The sequence below is a fragment of the Hypomesus transpacificus genome, chromosome 11 (assembly GCF_021917145.1).
Source record: "Hypomesus transpacificus isolate Combined female chromosome 11, fHypTra1, whole genome shotgun sequence".
Lineage (NCBI taxonomy): Eukaryota > Metazoa > Chordata > Actinopteri > Osmeriformes > Osmeridae > Hypomesus > Hypomesus transpacificus.
The window spans coordinates 13,854,749-13,874,746 of record NC_061070.1 but is presented as its reverse complement, the minus strand read 5'-3'; the positions used below and the strand labels follow the sequence as shown (position 1 = coordinate 13,874,746).

Here is a 19,998-nt window from a genome sequence, read left to right as displayed (position 1 = left end):
CCTTCTTTAACTGGGTGACCTCATACTTCAACCCTTACTTCACCAATGCTGGTTGTTTCATTCCAGGAAGATCAAGTGAAAATGTTAACATTTCAATATTACCATGTACTGTAGAAAGGGATGTCATCCTCTCACTGTGGCCCTCGATAACCATGGCATGTTTGCATGGAGAGTAAAGAAACCCTGACTGCAACTCTGAAAGCTCAAATGTTTCTCACATCAGAGAATTCCTTTTTTTTTCTCAACAAATGTTTAGATTTGGATGTAAAGGCTCAGCAGTTCTAACTCCAGCCAAGGCTCTCAAGCCAGCAGGCTGCCCTGGACCCAACATCCCGTATACTCTGCATGATCCTCAGTCCCACTGCATTAAATGTACGGCTACAACCATCTGCGTCACACTGCCACAAGTCTGCTTTACTGAGGATTTTGAACGACTGAAGTCTGAACGACTTCCTCTTTCTTTTGCTTGTCTTTCTCCTTTTGAGTTTACTGATGAATAATTCACGTCTCGTATGCCCGGGTCATGACTCTTTGTTTGACTTTGAAGTTCTCTAAAGCCTTGTGAGTTCTGTTCCATAGCCAATACAATAGGCTCCAGTTTGCACTTTTAAAGCAATCTTCACAGTAAATGTCCCAATTAGGAAAAGCAATCCTATGACAACTGATAACAACAATCATGCGTCAAATATTTCAGTAACTTAGGTTCTACAAATCACATTTTACAATGAGCAACTTGTCACTCATCACTGAGCAACATACTTGTTGACAGATTGTGTCTGCAATATTCTGTGTCTGTTAATAATTTGAGTATTACAGGTTCGAAAAATATTATTTTTCAAGGCCTTCTTTGTTCTCATGAGCGTCTGTCTGTTTAGGTATGTGTCCGAGTATACCATTTTGTGGCGTTTGCTGATACATTCTAAGTGGCAGGTCGGTCTTTCGTTGGATGGCCATGGTTGCCTGCGGGCAGTGAGAGGGCTAGGGTGGCAGAGCTGAGGCAGTGTGAAAGGCTGCTGGGTCAACACAAGGTAAGGGAGTTTGAGACATGTCACCCTCTACTCGACCATGGTCCACCTTATATCTATAGCCAGAAAGTGACCTCAAGCCTATTCATATCACTAAAGAGATTAGATAGTTAGGTGGGGGGTAGTGGGAGAGAATATAATAGCCTTTATACAGCCACCATTCTCAAACCAGACACTCTAGTTTCACTCTCGCCGCTTACCGGAGACCTTTGGGGGGGGTGAGTGGGAGAGTCTATTGCTCATCTGCATTTCATCATCTCTCAACAACTTGTCCTGACCCTATCTGATGGAGTGGAGTGGCTGATGGCTTCAAAGTACACGACCTGTGGGTCTGTAGAACAAGACGGGTCTCTGATGCAGCTGTTCCTGTAGCTAGTGGGCACATTATTATACACTTCACAGAACGTTTTTCAACTTACGTTTTTTAAATCAAAAAACATCTATGTCTGTCTAAATGATTCACTTTCAAAGAATGTATTTTCAACTGCTAATTATATAAGTACATATTTTCTGCTGTTAAGTACTTTTACATTTGTTGACTGAATATCGTATAATAGATGCCAGATATTTGCTGTAACGATGGTAAGACATTTCTGTAAACGGTTCCAAGGTCTTTCTCTGTCTTCTCCCCAGTAATTCCATGACATTTACCTGACTTTTTACAGGCCCGGTCTTCTGACATATGTCTGGTTTCACATGTTTGTTCATCTAAGTCCCCACAGAAAACCACAAATATTGAGTTAATTTTCTGACACTGCCAATAAGACTGAGATCAGCCAATAAGACTGAGATCAGCCAATAACACCTCTCGCCATGTTCGTGCCTTTATCTTCTCATCTCTCACAAAATGACCTTTTATCATTCTGGCCAAAGAATAGAGCTTGATTTCTAGACGTGATTCCAAAGTATTCAGGATGGCCTTCTAGCTTTTGCAAGAGACTTTATCGATTTTAATTGAATCGTTATGAAAGGGTTATTATGTAAGAAACCTTCCCCTCTAAACTCTGAATGATAGTTATCGCTAAATAATGAGTATAAATAATGAAATAAGTTTAGGTTTGTGAAGATATGTTATATTTTGCCTTTTGACTTATTTACCTTTGAGGCTCCCACTGAGACCTACATTTAAACAGTAGACCCGGCATAGATAGCAGCATACAAGTCAGGATGTACAACATTATACAACAACATGATGTGATAAGGAACGGGCACACTGCAAAAGTAGAGCAGAAGCCTTATATCGAAGAAGAAGCTCCTTTCAAATCAGATACAACACCATGCCATGCACTTAGACTCCTTTGTTTGAAGTGGAGAGAAACAATCACTTTATCTAAAGGAGAAAGACATTCTGGGGACGGGACTGGAAGCAGCACAGACGTGGATTTTCGGGAAATGTCACATCCCTCAGGAAGAGACAAGCTCAACCTATGACAGAAGAGCCTAGAGTTAAATGCTGTGTCATGTTAAGGGAGATCAAAGTCTGTGTGTGTGTATGTGTGGCATCTCTAGTGAGGACAAACTAATCCTCTCTGTCACAAAGCTAGGAGCCTTAAGTACCAGGGGGAGGGAGAGGCATGCTCTCACATAGTCAATTCGCAGATGATGTCTAAAAGGATTTGAATTTCCTCCCATCTGAATTAGCTTGTTTATGTCAATATACTTTTCAAAGTAAATGTGAGTAAAGTGTACAAGCAGCATTCAAAGGATACAAGGGCCAATATTAGATAGTATTAGTCTCCTGAATTGTGTCAAAAAGGTCTAATGTTAATGGTCATAGTGACCCAAAGATAATAGGTTTTAGTATTCAAGACAAAATATGGGTTACACAAATACATTATTGCAGATTAAATCAATGTTTGTGAACATATTGTTGTGATACAAGAAACAATGATTATTTAATTTGTGACATTTGTGTGAAGTAAGGTCTTACTGGAGGTCAACATCATGTGAATATACAGGGACAATACAGGATGTGAAAATGTATTCATATGAGTCATCCGTCACAACAAGAAAGAATGAATAGCCAGAACTGCAATTTTTGGCAGTACATGTCTGAAAATAAAGTGCAGTGACAGTCTGAGAAAGCATTACATAAGGCCTTGGTTTGGAGGAGATTGGAGGTGACACATGGGTAAACACCTCCACTGCTGCAGAGAGCATAACAACCAGCATTTTGGCACTGTGACATCATCAGAAGATGAGGGTAGGGGGACACGCTGATTGGCTCATGAACCAGAGAAGTGGACCGTTGAGGTCGGCAAGGCCCTCTGGGTCCTGACGTGATAAAGGCTTTCCATGTCTAGCGGCGACAGGGGAGGCTGCTGTATAGAATAACCCATGTATGGGAGCCTCGGCTGGGATGATGAGTGACAGAGGAAGAAATGGAGAAGAACCTGCTGGTGAGGTACAGGGAGGGCTGGAGAACGTCCTGTGGTGTCAAGTCTTTGGTTGTGGGAGAAAGGTATTTCCCCTTTTTTGGTGGGTAAAAGACTACTTAGGGTCTTTCATCTGGCACAATATTATACAGAGAAAAGTACCTAAAGTGCTTCCTCTCTAACACAAGCACTGTGTTATCGATTATCATATGATAGTTCGGTCTGACCCAGCGTAACCTTGTCCCTGTCTCTTTCACATCCTCATGACATCTCTCAACACACCCTGCCAAACCTGGTGACACAAAGTGACACAAGACACCAGCTTTTTCAAGTATGGTTGACACAACCTCAGAGGAAAGGGAGAAATCAGATATGGACACCTTTTCTTCTTCCACTACCTATGAGCAAGGCTGACCCTTGACATCAATAATTAATATCATTCGTCATCTGTGCAGTCAAACAAGAAGCTAAACACACATGCTCTAACACTCACAATATACCCAACCCTTTCTCTCTTTCTAGTCATTCTCCTCTTTTACACTTCCCATTATCTGGCCAAACACGTACACACACACATACACACACTCAATGCATAACCAGATAAGGGCTACCATGATGAATAATTCACAGCTGCTTCTGTTGTAAGATGCACTTTAAAGGTTAAGGTTTTAATTTAGTCTCTGCTAAACTAAATTCCATTTAAAGATGACTTTCTGTATTCAGGTGTCAAACTCATCAATGGCTCTGATATTCTGTTTCCAGGAGCATCATTAGGCTGGTACCCTGTGAGTCACTATGTAATTAGAGTCTTTGTTTTCGACACAGGTGTATTCATATTTATCTGCAGTTTTTTTACTCACTCCTTCTTGTGCCACTCATAATTTGCTTTGCTACGAGGGAACATTGGAATCAACAAATTCAACACAGCAGAAGAAAAAAAGGACGCATGAGCAATGTCTTGTGGATACGACCACTGCGCCACGGGTGATTATGCTTTCCATTACACCCAGAACATTGGACAAATAATGTAATCTTTTTTCTGTTCTGTTTTTTCCTAGAATTACCTCCAGTAGTGACAGTAATGGATGCTGTTCCAGTTTAAGACGTGGATGGAGTAACAGAGGAACCGGAGAGGTTCAGAGCAGTGTTTGATGATCACATTGCACGTTGTACTTCTCTGTTTGTGTACCTGACTTCCATATCGCTTCCCAACCTGAGAGAATTTGGTTCATATGTAGATGTGATTTTACAGACTCATAGGCTTAATGTAGACAGAGCTTTAGATGAAATGAGACGTGAGGCACTTACCTAATACCTAAACCGTAAGAGACTTGACAAATGTCAGTTTTGTTTTTGATTGGAAAAACAATCCTAGTTGTAGATTACAGGTCCTGCTGAGCGGAAGTCAGTGGGAACAAGGACATCATTCTCTCCCCCACACAATGTTTGTTGATGTCATTTCATGAAATCATGGTGACTGAATGGATCTAAAAAATGGCGAATGTTCCAAGGCAAGGGCATTGAGAGTTAACAAATATGAAGGATTTCACCACCTTCTCCTTCTGTTGCCGATGAAACACTTTGCCACCAAAAGGACTTCATCACATGACACTTTCACATAAAAAAGGTCAAACGTTTCGATTCACGAGAATCACTTTGTAATGGAAAACAGGTATAATTTCAAAAGCATACCACTTCAGTAGGCTTTTCTGTCTCTGCGGGTCTTCAGCATCCACTTACCAGCTAGACATGACCATGCATTAAACAAGACGGCTAAATGGCTGTCTAGAAGACGTTTGGGGATCATTCCTCTTGGCTGCCCCTTATACCAAGTTGTAGAGCATCACACTACGTACATGGACATTCACTAAAATAGTTAATTTATTGATCCAGAGACACAATTTGCAACTTAACTCGAAATAATTGCACACTGCATCCATTTGTGTTTAGCAATTTTCCAAGTAATGTGAAAAAATCTTGCTAATTGTTATTATTATTATCATTATGTCAATTTTCCAAGTAATGTTAAAAAATCTGGGTCATTGTTATTATCATTATCATTATGTCAAGCATTTGTCCATAACAGTTACGTGTTAAGTGAGGCATTCAGTGAGTCTACAGGATGTGGAATTATATGCTGGCCAGTCATTGAGCGATAAACTGCTCCTTACTGAGTTTGCAATCAGCACAGTCAATGCTGTGAATTTCACTGAATGGTACCTCTTATCAAAAAGGGAGGGTGGTAAGAAATTACAGAGTAAAATGCTTTGATGACAGTTTGACCTAGTTCCAGATATTGACTACAACTAATAGAAAAGACACAGGGAACACATCCTTTTAGGTAATTACTGGAATTGCTGCAGAGTTCATGACATCATCAAGCAGAGGAGGAAGAAACTACAGAGTTTATACAAATGGGATTCACACCATGGAGTAAAATAATATGACATACACTTTTAATGTAAATATTCGTTGATGATATGTGGTGTTGACTTAATGTACACTTTATTCTATTCACCCAGATGGCTTTCTTGTTTTTAAAATACCTGTGATACATACTTGCTAGTCTGTTTCATTATTTTATTATTTACAGGATCTCTGAACTTCTGAATCCACCAGTAGGCTCTGATTAAGAAGTTTTGTCATAGTAATCAATCATTTCTCAAGACCAAGAGAAGAGACAGAGAAAGGGCGTTTTAGAAGGATTCTCAAAATGCTCTGAAAAGACATGTAGCCTACACAGGTCCATCACTAATTATATTATCATACACACTTCAATAAGGCAGATTTTGTAATCCTATTTTGTATATCATGTGTTTACATGAGCCTATATAAACTTTGTAATTGAAACATTGCAGTTATTCATGTAGGCTAACTATATTTTTAATAGTCAAGAATGCGATAGGCAGTTTCATTAGGCTACCTATACGAAGAAAGCTAGCCGGGTGGCCGTAGAAAATATGGCCTACACTGAGCAATGAGGAAGATGAGGTACACTAGATAGATACATTGTGTGTCGGTAGGCTTTTGACTTTATTAGCGCTTAACTTTTTTGCCTCATCATTATCGGTTCACATGACGCGTGACCCACCCCATGGTATACCTTAATCTAAGATCTCCAAACAATCCCCTGTATAATTGTCCCGATTTCTCGAACGTCAATCGTCACAGATTTAATTGGATGTCAACAGCACTGGTAGGCTGCTGAAAAGCGGTGCTGAAGATCACACGATTTTTCTTCACACCCGTAGCAGTTTATTATCAATGCGCGCAGCACAATGTTAGGAAAGAAGTTATTCACGCAATGAATCCTGAGAATGAAACTACGACTGAAAGAAATACAGAACAATATATTTTTGCAGTCGCTACATACAAACTCCTTGCCTTCACAATCGGAACCATTGGAGTCTTTGGATTTTGCAACAATGTCATTGTCATCATACTGTTTTACAAATTCAAGCGACTTAGGACTCCTACAAATTTGCTATTGGTGAATATAAGTGTAAGTGACATACTCGTGTCTCTGTTTGGAATCAACTTTACATTTGTTTCGTGCATTAAATGCGGGTGGATATGGAACTCCGCAACATGCATCTGGGACGGGTTCAGCAACAGCTTATTTGGTAAGAACATCATTTTTGGTTTAATTTTAAGTTTAAAATAATTCAGTTAGGCTATAGTTTTTGGTTTGTTTCAGAGTCGTGTCAGAATACATATTAATAAACAGTAATACACATCCTACTTTTTACTTTAGGCTAGGCAAACCACTAATTAAGGGCTATAATTTACATTACTTGGGACGATTGGGACAATAATTTTTATGCGCCATTTAACACCTTGATTAAACAGTTTCTCGTCATTTACGTATAGTGTTCTTCTACTCTATCCCAGTTGTAGTCTAGGTATATATACCGTGCAACAAGGCTTTCCGTGTCATAAATGACTAGTTTATACTGCGTATTTGCTTCTGTCTGACCTACCAAGTTCCAATGTTGATTGTAGCAGGTTGATACATGTTAATAGCAGTAATTACTGCTATTAACTCTCATTCCTTGACTGAGCTGCTAATTGTTTACAAAAGAAATAACTTTCATGTCACTATCATTCATCAGAGATAATAATCAATAGGAAACGATTAGTGTGATGAGTTATGAATGTAATCTTACCCCCCTTTCTTGATCAACTGTGAACGCGGAATGTGCGAAGCTTAATCTTTCGTTGTCATCTCTCATCTACAGTTTATTGCCGTGGTCTGGTTTTTATTTTAAAATAACAAACTGTTTGGTGCTTTGTTTTCACAATAAGTCACAATGATCAGGCATCTTCATGGACTATTAAGGACTGAACGTACAGAATATGCAATATAGTGTTACACTGACATAATGAAAAAGAGAGAGAAAATATTTGCCCGGGCATGCTTCTAGATGTGATCACAGGTCATTAAATGGATCATTATCTGGGTCTGATGTCTGGAGCTCTCTATAATAGCCATGAAGGCACAGAGTTTGATTGGATGTGGATAGCTGGAGTGTGAATGTGGAAAGTACGACAGTACAGATATAATGGGTGTCTTAAAGTTTTTCACACCATGAAACCAATACTATCTGATGATAATGAATCAAGATCACAGTTGTTTTCCTTTGCCTGACACTGCATATGGCATGTTATTTACATTATTTACTATTTACAAATTCCAATAGTTTGGGATATATTCGCAAAGTATGTTTATCATTTCCCCACATTTTACCTACCCTGTTGATTACTTGCCCAACCTATTATACTGCTCCTGTCTCTCTTCTGATAGGCATTGTGTCCATTATGAGCCTATCGGCTCTGGCCTATGAGCGCTACATCCGGGTGGTCCATGCCACGGTGGTGGACTTCCCCTGGGTCTGGAGGGCTATCACCCACATATGGCTCTACTCGCTGGTCTGGACTGGGGCACCTCTCCTGGGATGGAACCGCTACAAGTTAGAGATCCACCAGCTGGGATGCTCCCTGGACTGGGCTTCCAAGGACCCCAACGATGCCTCCTTCATCCTCTTTTTCCTTCTGGCTTGCTTCTTCGTCCCAGTGGGCATCATGATCTACTGCTATGGGAATATCCTGTACACAGTACGACTGGTGAGAACCGGTCGATTTTACAGCAAAGGCCACTCACCGCCCTGCATTTATTTAGTAACATTATATATGAAATTTGATCCAACTCTATTGCTTATAGCTTTATATAAGCATTGTTTTACTGTTGATTTACTTTCACATAAAATAAGCCTGATCTTCACTGTCCATTCAACATAATGTAATGTTGCTCACCTCCTCCACGGACAGCCAGGGTTTTGTTTATCATAATATGTCACTATATGCATGTACCTCCTTGGTGTGTGCAGTTGAGTGGAAAAAAAGCCTTTCAGAGCTCATTGTCCACAGTAGCAGACATAAATCAGGGGTGTTTATGTACTGAGGCTGTACCTGAGCAGCCAGAATGAGCAACCATGTGTGACTGATCTCATCTGTTTCTCACACCAGCCAGCCTAGCGTTAAAGGATGGCTGCCTGGAAGGATGATTACATTTATGCAAGGCTTGCAGAGCAGTGGACCACACTGTTACTTTGGGAGGACTGTGTGTGTGTGTGTGTGTGTGTGTGTGCATGTGTGTGTGTGTGTATGTGTGCAGGTAAGAGACAGGATGACAGTGGTGTGTGTCTGTGTAGGTGGATGTGGGTGGGCCATAAACTGGTCACCATTTGTAACCCATTAATTCAGATGTCTAACAGCCAGAGACTCCAAACTTACATATGTCTTTCTCCTTTGAACTATTGCTATCTGGGTAAAGTAAGTAATGGATCAATAATCAAGTGCAAGTGGGAATGTGCAGAAAAACTCTTATCACCACTATGACCTCTAATGACTTCATCCTTCGTTCCGACTTATTGCAATTGTAATCAAATTTACCATGCCAATTAGGTTATATTTTCTGACGTTACAGATCAGTGTTTAAGGGCTAACTCTGCGGTTCTCAGAAGGGGGAGGGATGGGACCGAGTGATTGTGGTCTTATGAGATTCATCAACCCCCTCCCCTCCCTATCCTCCTTGCAGCTGCGGTCCATCCAGGACCTCCAGACAGTACAGATCATAAAAATTCTGCGCTATGAGAAGAAGGTGGCTGTCATGTTTTTGCTGATGATATCCTGTTTCCTGGTGTGCTGGACTCCCTACGCCGTGGTCTCCATGATGGAGGCCTTTGGCAGGAAGAGCATGGTCTCCCCCACCATTGCTATCATCCCTTCCTTTTTCGCCAAGTCCAGCACCGCCTACAATCCCCTCATCTACATATTCATGAGCAGAAAGGTGAGAGGGCCTATGGTAGCCTGCAATTGATGCTTTGTGGAAAGTTTCCTAAAATCATTGCAATAAACTGAACACCTATGCACACATACATAGAAAATGTATCATGTATGTTTCAAGCGGCAAGACCAGGCAGGTTTTGGTTGGCATAATGTATTGGAAAGCGGACACTAATGATATGGGCTGGGAGGAAGAATTACTACTCATTAAGCCTCTAATACAGGCTCAGTCTGTTGACATATTTCACAGTTCGGCAGAAAACAGGGATGTAAAGTAGTAGTTGGTGTTGTGTATTGTAACTCTGATCTCATCTTCCTCCACTTATGGCAGTTCCGGCGCTGCTTAATGCAGCTGCTCTGCTCCCGGCTTTCCGTGCTGCAACACAGCATTAAGGACCGCCCCTTGACACTAATTGAACGGCCCATCCGGCCAATCGTTGTGCGTGGGGGTAGAGACCGCCCCAAGAAGAGGGTGACCTTCAGTTCCTCCTCTATCGTCTTCATCATCGCCAGAAACGATGTCCACAACCTGGACATTACCTCCAAAAACAGCCCCTCGTCTGAGGTCAACGTCATCCAGGTGCGACCGCTGTGACCTTAGGGTACACCGTGAAGACTGATGATGCGATCCATGTCCGGTTCCTGAATACACCTCAGTCTTCTGGTCATGCAACTCTACAAACCAAAATACCCATCTGATGCAGGACTGGCAATGTTATTTTGAACAGAAACGGTTTACCTTGGATTTTCAAAGACTGGTTCAGGGATTTGGAAGTTTTCAATAAATACACCCTGTGAGAAAGTGAAGTCTCCAGCTCCTACTAGTATCAGACATGGCAACATACAGTATACTGTAGAAAACTGGCTCGTTTAGATGTTTTTCTGTAGTTTGTCCAGTTTGATTGGCACCTGTCCTTTCTCTCAACATGTGAACCACTTTTCAGGATTCTGGCCTGAAGACCAGCAGCTGCTGAGGAGACACCATCAGGGACTGAACAGGCACACAGCACTTTTCACAAACTCCCTGTAACGTTTGATTCGATATAATAAATCCTATTTAAAAATATGAATGATTAATACTCTTTCATGGCACACAGCGGTGCAATAACTGCAATCACTATGGAATTAATTTGAGTGTAATTATGTTCATTATGAGGCACATGAGTATTAAAATACATTGATGGCTGTAAGGACGAGGTTGGGTTCCACTGGGAGGAGTGATGACAAATCCAGCAGTGCCCCTTAAGATAACCTACCGGGTCATTAGCTATGAATAGAGATGAGTAGATTTCAAAAGCTGATGATAACCTTGCTCAGCTTCAGAGTAGCTTGCAGCACAGCAGCCGTGATCATGGACTGGCAGGAAGCCAAGCCAATCAATAGACAACACTTTTAGGTTCACCTTTACTGTACAACTATACTTTAATGCAGGTGTTTCAAGATGGCCTTTTATGAAAAGCCAGTGCTGTAAGGATAGGGAGAATGAGGGTGGCTAATGGAAACTTCTGGGAGCAGCATGGCATGTTCCTCTGTGTCCATATGTCGACAGATGTTGATAAATACCGCAAGAGTCGCTGAGAAGAGTGGCCTTTATCGGAAAAGAGTCCCTTGATTGATTTCGCTTCTAGAGATCTTTTAACCTTGAAGAGGAGGAAAAGGCTAATTTCCATCCCATTTGAGTGACCCTGTCTTCATCTTGTTGTAAAGTATTACTTGATTGTATTCTGACCACCCTGATTCCATAATTGCATTTATTCCCAAAATTGTGTCTGCTTTTTAATAAGTCTACATACAAATTACTTTAATTGGAAAATGAAAAAAATGAGTACATTATAACAACAACATTGTGAAGAAGCATAGATAGCAGCTTATTCAGTCATTGCATCTGATCATTGTCTGTAATTAGCTTCAGATTTGTTTGGTGGCTACACAGTTTTTAGCTCCAGCTGAAACCCTCTCTGAGTGTGAGTTTGTCTGGTCCAAAGAGACACTCAGAAGGGTTTGAAGGCCTGCAGCCTGGTCCACAGGTGGTCGACGGGGATTTGGGAAATGTTAGGGGGGTGTTTTATGAGCAGGTAGGTGCCCCCAAGCAAAGCAGCTGTGGCAGTGATGAGTAAGCCATGGTTGATCACCTGGGGAAAACATTTCCAAATGTCATTACCTCAGATTGCGTTTTATATGACCGACACAGCAAGCACACATTGCAAGAATGGAGGACCCACAGCAAAACCCTTAAAGGACAACGTGGTGTTTTTTCCGGTCTCACCACCAACAACATGTCACTCTTTATTAGTCATGTTTTGAAGACGCCTTTAGGTTCTGCTCATCCATCTGTCATTCTCTCTGATTTCTAACTTCCAGATGCCACCAGGGCAGAGGAGGGCACATCTGACAGTTGGAAATAGAACAGGGGACTCTCTCCCACTACACCTACAAATAATCCAGAAAATACTGGAGCATCTCAGTGTAGCTAAAGATAACTTGTTTTGCGTCATTGTTTTGATTCCTTGCTTGCTAGTTTTAGTGAGACTCTTTCTTTTGAGAATAATTTCAGTGATTCATCATCATTTCAGTTTTAAAGTCCTAGTTATATTTGCTAGAGTACAGAAGGTACTTCTTAGTGATACACAGTACAGACACAATTTCATAATAAACCGCCTAGGTACAGAATAGGAGTAGAGCTTGAACAAAGATAATAAATCAGATAGGAGTCTCTTACTTTGTCTTGCCAGTGCCAACGCTTGATTGCCTCATGGTACCTTGTCCTGGTGAAAGTTACCTGGGTTCAGGTTGCATGAAAAGACAGAGGCACATAGGAAAGAGATTTTAAGCATCTCCAGTCAAATAACAAAATCATTTGTCCATTTGTAAGATCAATACGAGGAATTTACCATTGTGTACAAGGGGATTATTGTCCTTGGCATGATAATGTGGAGGAAGTTATCCACATGTTTTCGAAAAAGGAACCATTTGGAGTTAACATGTGCACGCATCTAAAAAATACACAATAAATCTGTTAGTGCACGACAACATCTGTGTACAAATGATAGCAAATTCACAAAAATCTGAAGAATACATTAGTTATATAAAAGAAAACCAATTAATTTACATTAAAAACATTTTCTGAAGTAATTAAAGCATCTCAAACAATGCGCTTTTAGTGCATTTGCTAAAAAACTAAGTAGCTCATAACAGTGAGGAAGACCACCTTTCTTCTAAACCCTTCTATAACCATATCATCAGAAAAGATGATAAATGTAGCTCTTTAATCAGGTGTTTAGCTCAGGCGTTGCATGTGCAAGTCACATGCTGGTTCTGAAATCAACAATTAAGTTGTTCAGACCAATTACTTCCATTGTGTTGGCAGGATTTAATGTATGCCTGGATATGAAGTAGCATGCACGACATGATGGGCATCTCTGGATGGTTTACTGAATGCAAATTTGTGCTTCAACTACCCCCAACCATACCACTTCACAATATCCACTATCCTACCAGGCACCATCACAAGATGCAAGAGTATACATTACAGACAGATAAAAAGGTGTAGTATAGTACAGGTTGTTAGTTAATTTATTGTTCTTTTTATCATGATCAAATTTTGGGCATGTTCATCGTGTCTGCAGTAGGAAATGAGGATTATATTGAATGGTAAACGAAACCCATCTTTTCGAAACCGAAAGAGAACTGTGATTAAGTTGTAGTTCCTTACAATATACTTATTTCTACAAGATATATAGAATGCATTTCCCTGATGCAAGCACTCTTCAGTATCACACAGACATCATATTTAGTAAACCTAATTTACAGTACAAGAGTAGCATGAATGATGGATATGGACATTACCTCAACATAGTTGTACATGGCCAGGTCTGCGATGGCATGGTCGTCTGGAACTCTGACTCTGCTGTACTCTGGCAGCACAGCACCTGGAAAACCACCAAGAATTATAACGTTTACTAATGCTCCGGAGGCTCTGGCTGTCAAAGTACATTTCTTATTCAATCACTAAATCTGATTCATGGACTCACTGAAGTCTTCATTTAGCTGGTCCATTATTTCATTGAAGACGAGACAGTCTTCAAAACCCTAGACACAAGGATGCACAGTTTTTCTCATGATCTCTTGCGCTTTTTTGCTAACTCTATCGATACCCCTCTCCTACTTACTGCGTTCATGCCTTGCCCATAGAAAGGTACCACAGCATGGGCTGCATCCCCCATAATCACACACATGTTCCCAAGATGATATGGGGAGCACTTCACAGAGACCATGGCCTGGGCTGGCAGGCGGAAATAATCCTTCTTCAGGGCTTCACTGCAAGACAGACACAAGACACACACAAATCCCATTCAGACACTATTGAAAAGAAAAACATTTATTTATAGGAATTAACTTTAAGTACAAAATTGTCGATACATCCATACAGTTCTGAGAATTACATGTAGAATAATTTCACAGACAATTGAACAGACAATTTTCAATGAACATTGAACTTGCGCTGAACACTGGCTTCAGCAATGCCTTGAGCTAGGAGATTCAAAATGACAAAGATCATTTGAACTTATTGTGACAGCACATTGACAAAAAGTAAACCTCCATTCAGCAATTTTTTCCTTGTTGCTTACCATTACGTCAACCCTGAAAAAAAATACTATGAGTTACACACCTCAACTGTTCCTACTGTCCAATATTTCCAAGCCCTATGTAGCCCACTGCTCATCTCAAATTAAAAACTCATCTCTCCAGGAGTTGTAGACACTGTAATTTCACAGTTCACTGGAGATGGATGTGGTCTGAGCTGCTCAAATGCAGGAAAACGAAAGCAGGAACGAGAGGATGGTGGGAGATATGATGGTTAAAAAAGTACTGATTGAAAGAGTGGGAGGAAGGGCATGGGTGACTTACACTCCTATAAGAGGAATGGTGTCTGGAAAGTATTTCTCGAAGAACTCGATGACCTGGTCACCTGTGGTGAGCTTCTCAAACTCTTCAAAGGGCATGAAGAGAGTGCAGGTAAACGTCTTGTCCTGGGAGCAAACAGAAGGAGGACATTACAGTATAGACCGCAGCATATTTACATACGGGTGATTATATGCTGACTGTGTTTCGGCATTCGAACGGAAGGGGATGTTCTCCAATTAGTCAATAAACAGTTGAATCACTATGCAAACTAAAACGCTGACAGTCTCAATAAGCAGGATGTGGGATGGACAGGAGGCAGGTGCATCATCATCTGTCCAGTCAGCAGGTGTTATCCATTAGCATCAGGAGTGGCGTTTTCATAGCATTTTTTTACAGGTCATTTTACATTTTACAGGCCCTAATGTGTGTTGAGTGCTGAGCATCAGTGCCAATGTGCAATAGAATGAGGTACTTTCACCTGGCTGCACTACAAAGAGTGTGTGTTCTGCTGAGTCAGTAAGGCAGAACTATCATTATGACATTACCAGAAGGTAATGTCCCAGGGAAAGAAATAGGCCAGGGCCCGAGGGACATGGGGAAAGTGGTTTTAGTTTTGTTTTTGTTTGTTTGTGCTTTTTGGGCAGTTTGGTGTGTATACAAAACATACAACATATATTTTCACGTTCTTACCAAGTTTGGCAATGCTATCATCATGAACGTATTCCTTGGCCAAATGTGCAGAAAGTCGGGCTTCATAGAAAACTGGAACAAAATAAAACAAACAAGGTCATCATTCCAAACTAGAAACCACATCAGATTACCATTGATCAACATCGGATCAATGGCACCTCCAGACCAAACACTGTGCTGAGGAGAGGATGAAAGAATGACATCATCCATGACTCACGTCTCCGTTCTGGGACGGCATGGTGAGCTCCAGGTAACCATGGGGAATGTACGTCTGGCTGTAGTTGAAGCGGCTCCTGCGCAGGAACTGCTTGCGGATGGCCGAGAACGCTCCGTCACAGCCTACTATCAGGTCCGCCTGGATCTCTTCTTTGGTTCCTTCAGGTCTGCACAACATCGACAACTTATACATTTATGCTGTGTCACAATGTTTTAATTTGACTTTAAATACTATTTTTACAGGTAGATAAACATTGCTGCATGGTTTGGTTCAGAAAGTGTTTCGTGTGCGAGATCTTCGGTGAATGTAGTGCTATCAGTTTTTCTTCGACGGAAAATGAAAGCCAGTTTTGCTGCACTGAAAATAAGACACGCAAAATGTACCTAAGATAAGTGCCAATGACCTGACACTTAGATTGTTAACCAACTCATCAGTCAATATAAACTTACACCTAAAAAAACAGACATTTATAACATCTGAAAAGAAACATCTGAACACCTGTGTCCCACTTTTATGTTTATTCCTTGTCTGGTTTTACTCTCTGTTCACTCAGCTGACTGATGAAATGCAGATAGACAGAAACCACTCCATTGGTGGAAACGGTCTCTTTTTTCCTCCACACATCAAGGCCACAAAGCAGCAGTGATGTCAAACGTGATCAATATAAATGGAATTAGCACACAAGGATCATGAAGATGAATACTGTAAATTGGTCTAGATGCCACACTCTACAACAGTATGTGAGATAATGACCACTGTGTGTGTGTGTCTGTGTGTGTGTGTGTGTGTGTGTGTGTGTGTGTGTGTGTGTGTGAGAGACAAACATCTATCAGCAACTATTTACCCAATAAAGGTCATTGCCCCTGTTTCAGCGTTCCAGTCCAGTAATTTGTGGTCAAAGTTCATCTTTGTGTTTGGATATGTCTCAGCCTCTTTTGAAACAAAAAAAGGATTACACAAAGATCTTATATGACATGTAACCCCCATGACATAACAGGACCATGTTTTCAACATACTTTATGTGGCAATGCAAATGTTGTGCAAAACCTTTAACAAATTGTTATGGTTCTGCAAAAGGGTAAATTATAGAATGGCTATTGAGGATGGGTTTGGAACTGTTATATACTGAAACATCACCCTTGGAGGCATCCAAGAATGGCAGGTTGTTCTGTGACTATCGGCATTTAAACTGGCACACGTTTAGAAAGCCACATGATCATTAGGTTTACTCTGAATCTGAATCTATAGTACATAGCTAATTCGTCTGGCTTTTGGAAACCGTTCTAGGCCTGTGAGTGTCTAGACATATTTGCTCACACTTCAAAGTACGCCTGTACTTTTATCCTGAGGCTTGAGATTCATTAAATATTACGAATAAGCTTGTACAGAGAACAAAGACTTGCCCTGACTTCAGTCTGCAGCCTGGTTAGCTAAAACACAGGGGAAATCTCCTGAATTGGATTTAAGGACACTCAAATAATTTAATAAGCCAGGTGGAAATTAAAAGACACTTCCTGTCTCTATTTTAGCTTAAACCTTTTCAAAGGTGTAGACTTTTAACAGGTATTTTAAAAAGTCCAAATGGTATATCAGAATTGTTTATCAGCACAGCAGGCCATCGATCAAATCCCTGCTATTCTAGATAAGAGTGCTTGGTGCTACATATTTCATTCAATGACATTAAATCACATTAATAAGTTGTATTATCAACCTACCTGATAGAAGTTCTTTGTTGAGGTTAGCTCTGTCTACAGACAGAATGTACTGAGAAAGAGAACATGCTGTGATGTTAAAAATATATCTCTGTGCTTTTGGTCACTTAAATCACTGATCTATTTAACGTATTTGGGTGCTTTTAGAGCTCAGAAAAATAAAAAAAAAGTGACATCATACAAGCTGACAGTGTTATGCAAGACTCCTGTTGTTTAATTACCTTAAGTTACCGTATGTAGTGGGTGTTCATGTACTGTTGTGTGGTTGGGTTAACTGCATATATCTTTAAAAAGTAAGTATAATATTTTGATCCCTCCATGTGTCAGTCTTTCAGCAGAATGTTCTGTAGAAGAGCTTTGTGACAACTACAGTTACATGTCTATAGTCCCTTTACTGTCACTGATATGAGACTAAAATGACAAGCCTGCTTAAATGTGTCTCTTTAATGCTGTCACATTTACAGGTGATGAAACTTAGCACCCAATTATTGGTATGAATAATGGGGTATTTGGGGGATGGAGGTCATGTTTGTTTTAGTAATTCAATGGCAAATGATCCTGTTTGTGTAACTGTGCTGGCTGCTTATGAATAAACAGTAGAACAGAACAACTCTAACAACTAGCATGAAAAGACTAAAGACTATGGTACAATATCATTCAAGTAACATCCAGCACATACTCTTGTTTGAGTGGGCAGCGGCGCCGTATAGGGGGGGGGGGAAGCTTGGACGATTCTATGATTGATAGGGGCCCCAAAAAATAGAAAAACTAATAGAAATGATCAAAAAATATATGTATATATTTTCTTTTTCATGGGCCCCAAAATTCCTGGCGGCGCCCCTGTGAGTGGGTAATGAGGTGAGCTATGTGTAGACTACCTGACCCTTCTTGCCATAAGGTATAGCGGACTGTTTTCCATTCCGAGAGTGGATCATCCTGGAGTGCATGGGGATTCCCTTGGAAACAATCTGAGAAGGATTTCAAATCAGATTTTAACGTCTTCTCATATTTGAAAATTGATAATGATTACTGTTAATTGTGCAGGCAAGTTATAGTTCATTACAAAACATGTTGACAGCCTATATTTTAGACAGCAAGTACAAGTAACGTGTAAAGATAGGGTGAGGGCAAAGTTCACTGTTCCTCTCATTACGACTGCCCTTGGATGTTTATTTGAAAAGTAGTTATATTTCTGTCATGCTGGAAAGGCATGGAAATGTTTTTAAAAAAAGTCACTTTGGATCAAACCAATTAACAAATGAAATGTGAAAAATAAGGGCCATATGAATGTCAAAACATGCACCAAATGTGGGTCAACATAAATTGCTAACCTCAGATGCTGGAATAAAAGATTTCCTTAAATTGCTAAGTAGACATGGGGAATGAACATTTGAGGCTTGTGAATACATTACATTATATAATTCATACAGTTAATATTAAAGAATGCAACTTTTGCAAAAGCTGCTTTTACTGCCATTTCCGTCTCCATTTAGATGTTGAACACGAGTCTGGGAGTGAAAGGGTTGATTTGCTTAACCACTGGTAGGGAAGGGTAATGATAACAAACAAACATACCTTGTCTTCCATTCCAACTTGCTTCAGAGCCTGACGGCCCCTGTGAGATAGGGCCAGGTTAATACTCCGCCCCTTCACTATTTTGGCATTTCGGATGTCTGATTAGAAGCAGAGAAAGTAGACAGATTCAGGCACTTCCACATACACCAAATACAGTATGAATCTAGGTCGAAATGCTGAGGGACAGTCAGATTGTATGTATAAATTAATACGTTTGTATAATGATATCATTAAACACTTTCAAATCAAATATTTTGGTTTCTAAGCATGATGGGGGCTGTAAACGTGATGTTAGGGTAGTGTGGGAGCACTGTGTGTTGGTCATGCTTTACCTTCTCGAGATTCAAATACTTCCACTTGAAAACCTCTTTTTGCAAAGTAGCAAGCATTCAAAGCACCAACCTAACACGTGGTTGAATATACAAGGTTTGTTAAGAGTTGAAAGGTGTACTGTGCCGGCTGCTGTAGTAGCATACTTAAATAATAATGTATCGTAACTCAAATCTGCAGGGAAACTGCTCTCAACATAATATCCATATTTGTAAAAATTACAAATAATAATCTTACCAAACCACCCCCGACTACAGCCACTACTTTTTTGTTGCTGGATGATCTTCTGTCAATGTTTGAATAATCCATAATTATTATGTAGGTCACTTTAGCGCTAGTATATTGTAGAGTATACACCATGAAGTGATTTTGGTAAAAAGAGACCCGACCCACCTGTTATAGTCCATGGCCAAAGATTTGGGGGAGGAGCGAACTGAGATTTTATAATAGTCACCCACGGCCTGATTGTCATACAACAACAATACAAACGAAATTGATATCTTTGGAGTTGAGGAGGGTGGGAATTTCACAGTTTCACAGTCTTGTCGAACATTTATGCTTGTTTTGCAATTAAATCTCTTGCTCCCTCTAGCGGCTACGAGACGTCACACACTGTGAGAAAATGTATTCACTTTTAGGTGAAATGTTCCTTTAGGATGTTTGATGACGTAAAACTGTAAACAGGGTGTGTAATCAATTGATTTGATGCAATTGATGCTAAAGTAATAAACCAGCATTTAAGCTGCTTTCGTATAAATCTATATCGGTGTTTTTTGTAAATATTAAGATATTACGATTTTTTTTCTTCAGAAGATTCATCGTAT

The 19,998-nt window shown here is 40.3% G+C and overlaps 2 protein-coding genes across 4 annotated transcripts; one reads left to right on the top strand and one right to left on the bottom strand.

Annotated features, from left to right (window-relative positions):
* The first annotated feature begins 6,633 nt into the window (after positions 1-6,633).
* On the top strand, positions 6,634-10,763 carry opn3 (opsin 3). Of its 2 annotated transcripts, XM_047029566.1 has the most exons (5): positions 6,634-7,023; positions 8,205-8,524; positions 9,498-9,749; positions 10,077-10,325; positions 10,690-10,736. In XM_047029566.1, exons 1-5 carry the CDS (start codon positions 6,705-6,707, stop codon positions 10,717-10,719), a joined length of 1,170 nt encoding a protein of 389 aa, XP_046885522.1. In that variant the 5' UTR covers positions 6,634-6,704; the 3' UTR covers positions 10,720-10,736. The 2 variants fall into 2 exon arrangements, with proteins under 2 accessions (XP_046885522.1, XP_046885523.1); XM_047029567.1 differs by having other exon boundaries at positions 10,077-10,763.
* Positions 10,764-11,531: 768 nt separating this feature from the next.
* Positions 11,532-19,729, bottom strand: LOC124474180 (kynurenine 3-monooxygenase). 2 transcript variants are annotated; one of them, XM_047030116.1, is made up of 16 exons: positions 19,568-19,729; positions 19,412-19,460; positions 19,177-19,246; positions 18,845-18,942; positions 18,148-18,237; positions 17,273-17,321; positions 16,402-16,489; positions 15,558-15,723; positions 15,341-15,412; positions 14,654-14,775; positions 13,915-14,062; positions 13,777-13,834; positions 13,592-13,674; positions 12,637-12,738; positions 12,465-12,524; positions 11,532-11,877 (listed from the first exon to the last, which is right to left on the bottom strand). In XM_047030116.1, the coding sequence occupies exons 1-16, from the start codon at positions 19,579-19,581 to the stop codon at positions 11,737-11,739; spliced, it is 1,410 nt and encodes a 469-aa protein (XP_046886072.1). In that variant the 5' UTR covers positions 19,582-19,729; the 3' UTR covers positions 11,532-11,736. The 2 variants fall into 2 exon arrangements, with proteins under 2 accessions (XP_046886072.1, XP_046886071.1); XM_047030115.1 differs by lacking the exon at positions 19,568-19,729 and having other exon boundaries at positions 19,412-19,556.
* Positions 19,730-19,998: the final 269 nt, after the last annotated feature.

Coding starts and splice junctions, on each gene's coding strand:
- opn3 (XM_047029566.1), top strand. CDS start 6,705: ATGAATCCTGAGAATGAAACTACGACTGAAAGAAATACAGAACAATAT. Junction 7,024..8,204: donor GTTCAGCAACAGCTTATTTG/GTAAGAACATCA, acceptor CTCTTCTGATAG/GCATTGTGTCCATTATGAGC. Junction 8,525..9,497: donor TCCTGTACACAGTACGACTG/GTGAGAACCGGT, acceptor TCCTCCTTGCAG/CTGCGGTCCATCCAGGACCT.
- LOC124474180 (XM_047030115.1), bottom strand. CDS start 19,534: ATGGTGTATACTCTACAATATACTAGCGCTAAAGTGACCTACATAATA. Junction 17,322..18,147: donor CTTATGGCAAGAAGGGTCAG/GTAGTCTACACA, acceptor TCTCTTTCTCAG/TACATTCTGTCTGTAGACAG. Junction 15,724..16,401: donor GGGGCAATGACCTTTATTGG/GTAAATAGTTGC, acceptor GATGTTGTGCAG/ACCTGAAGGAACCAAAGAAG.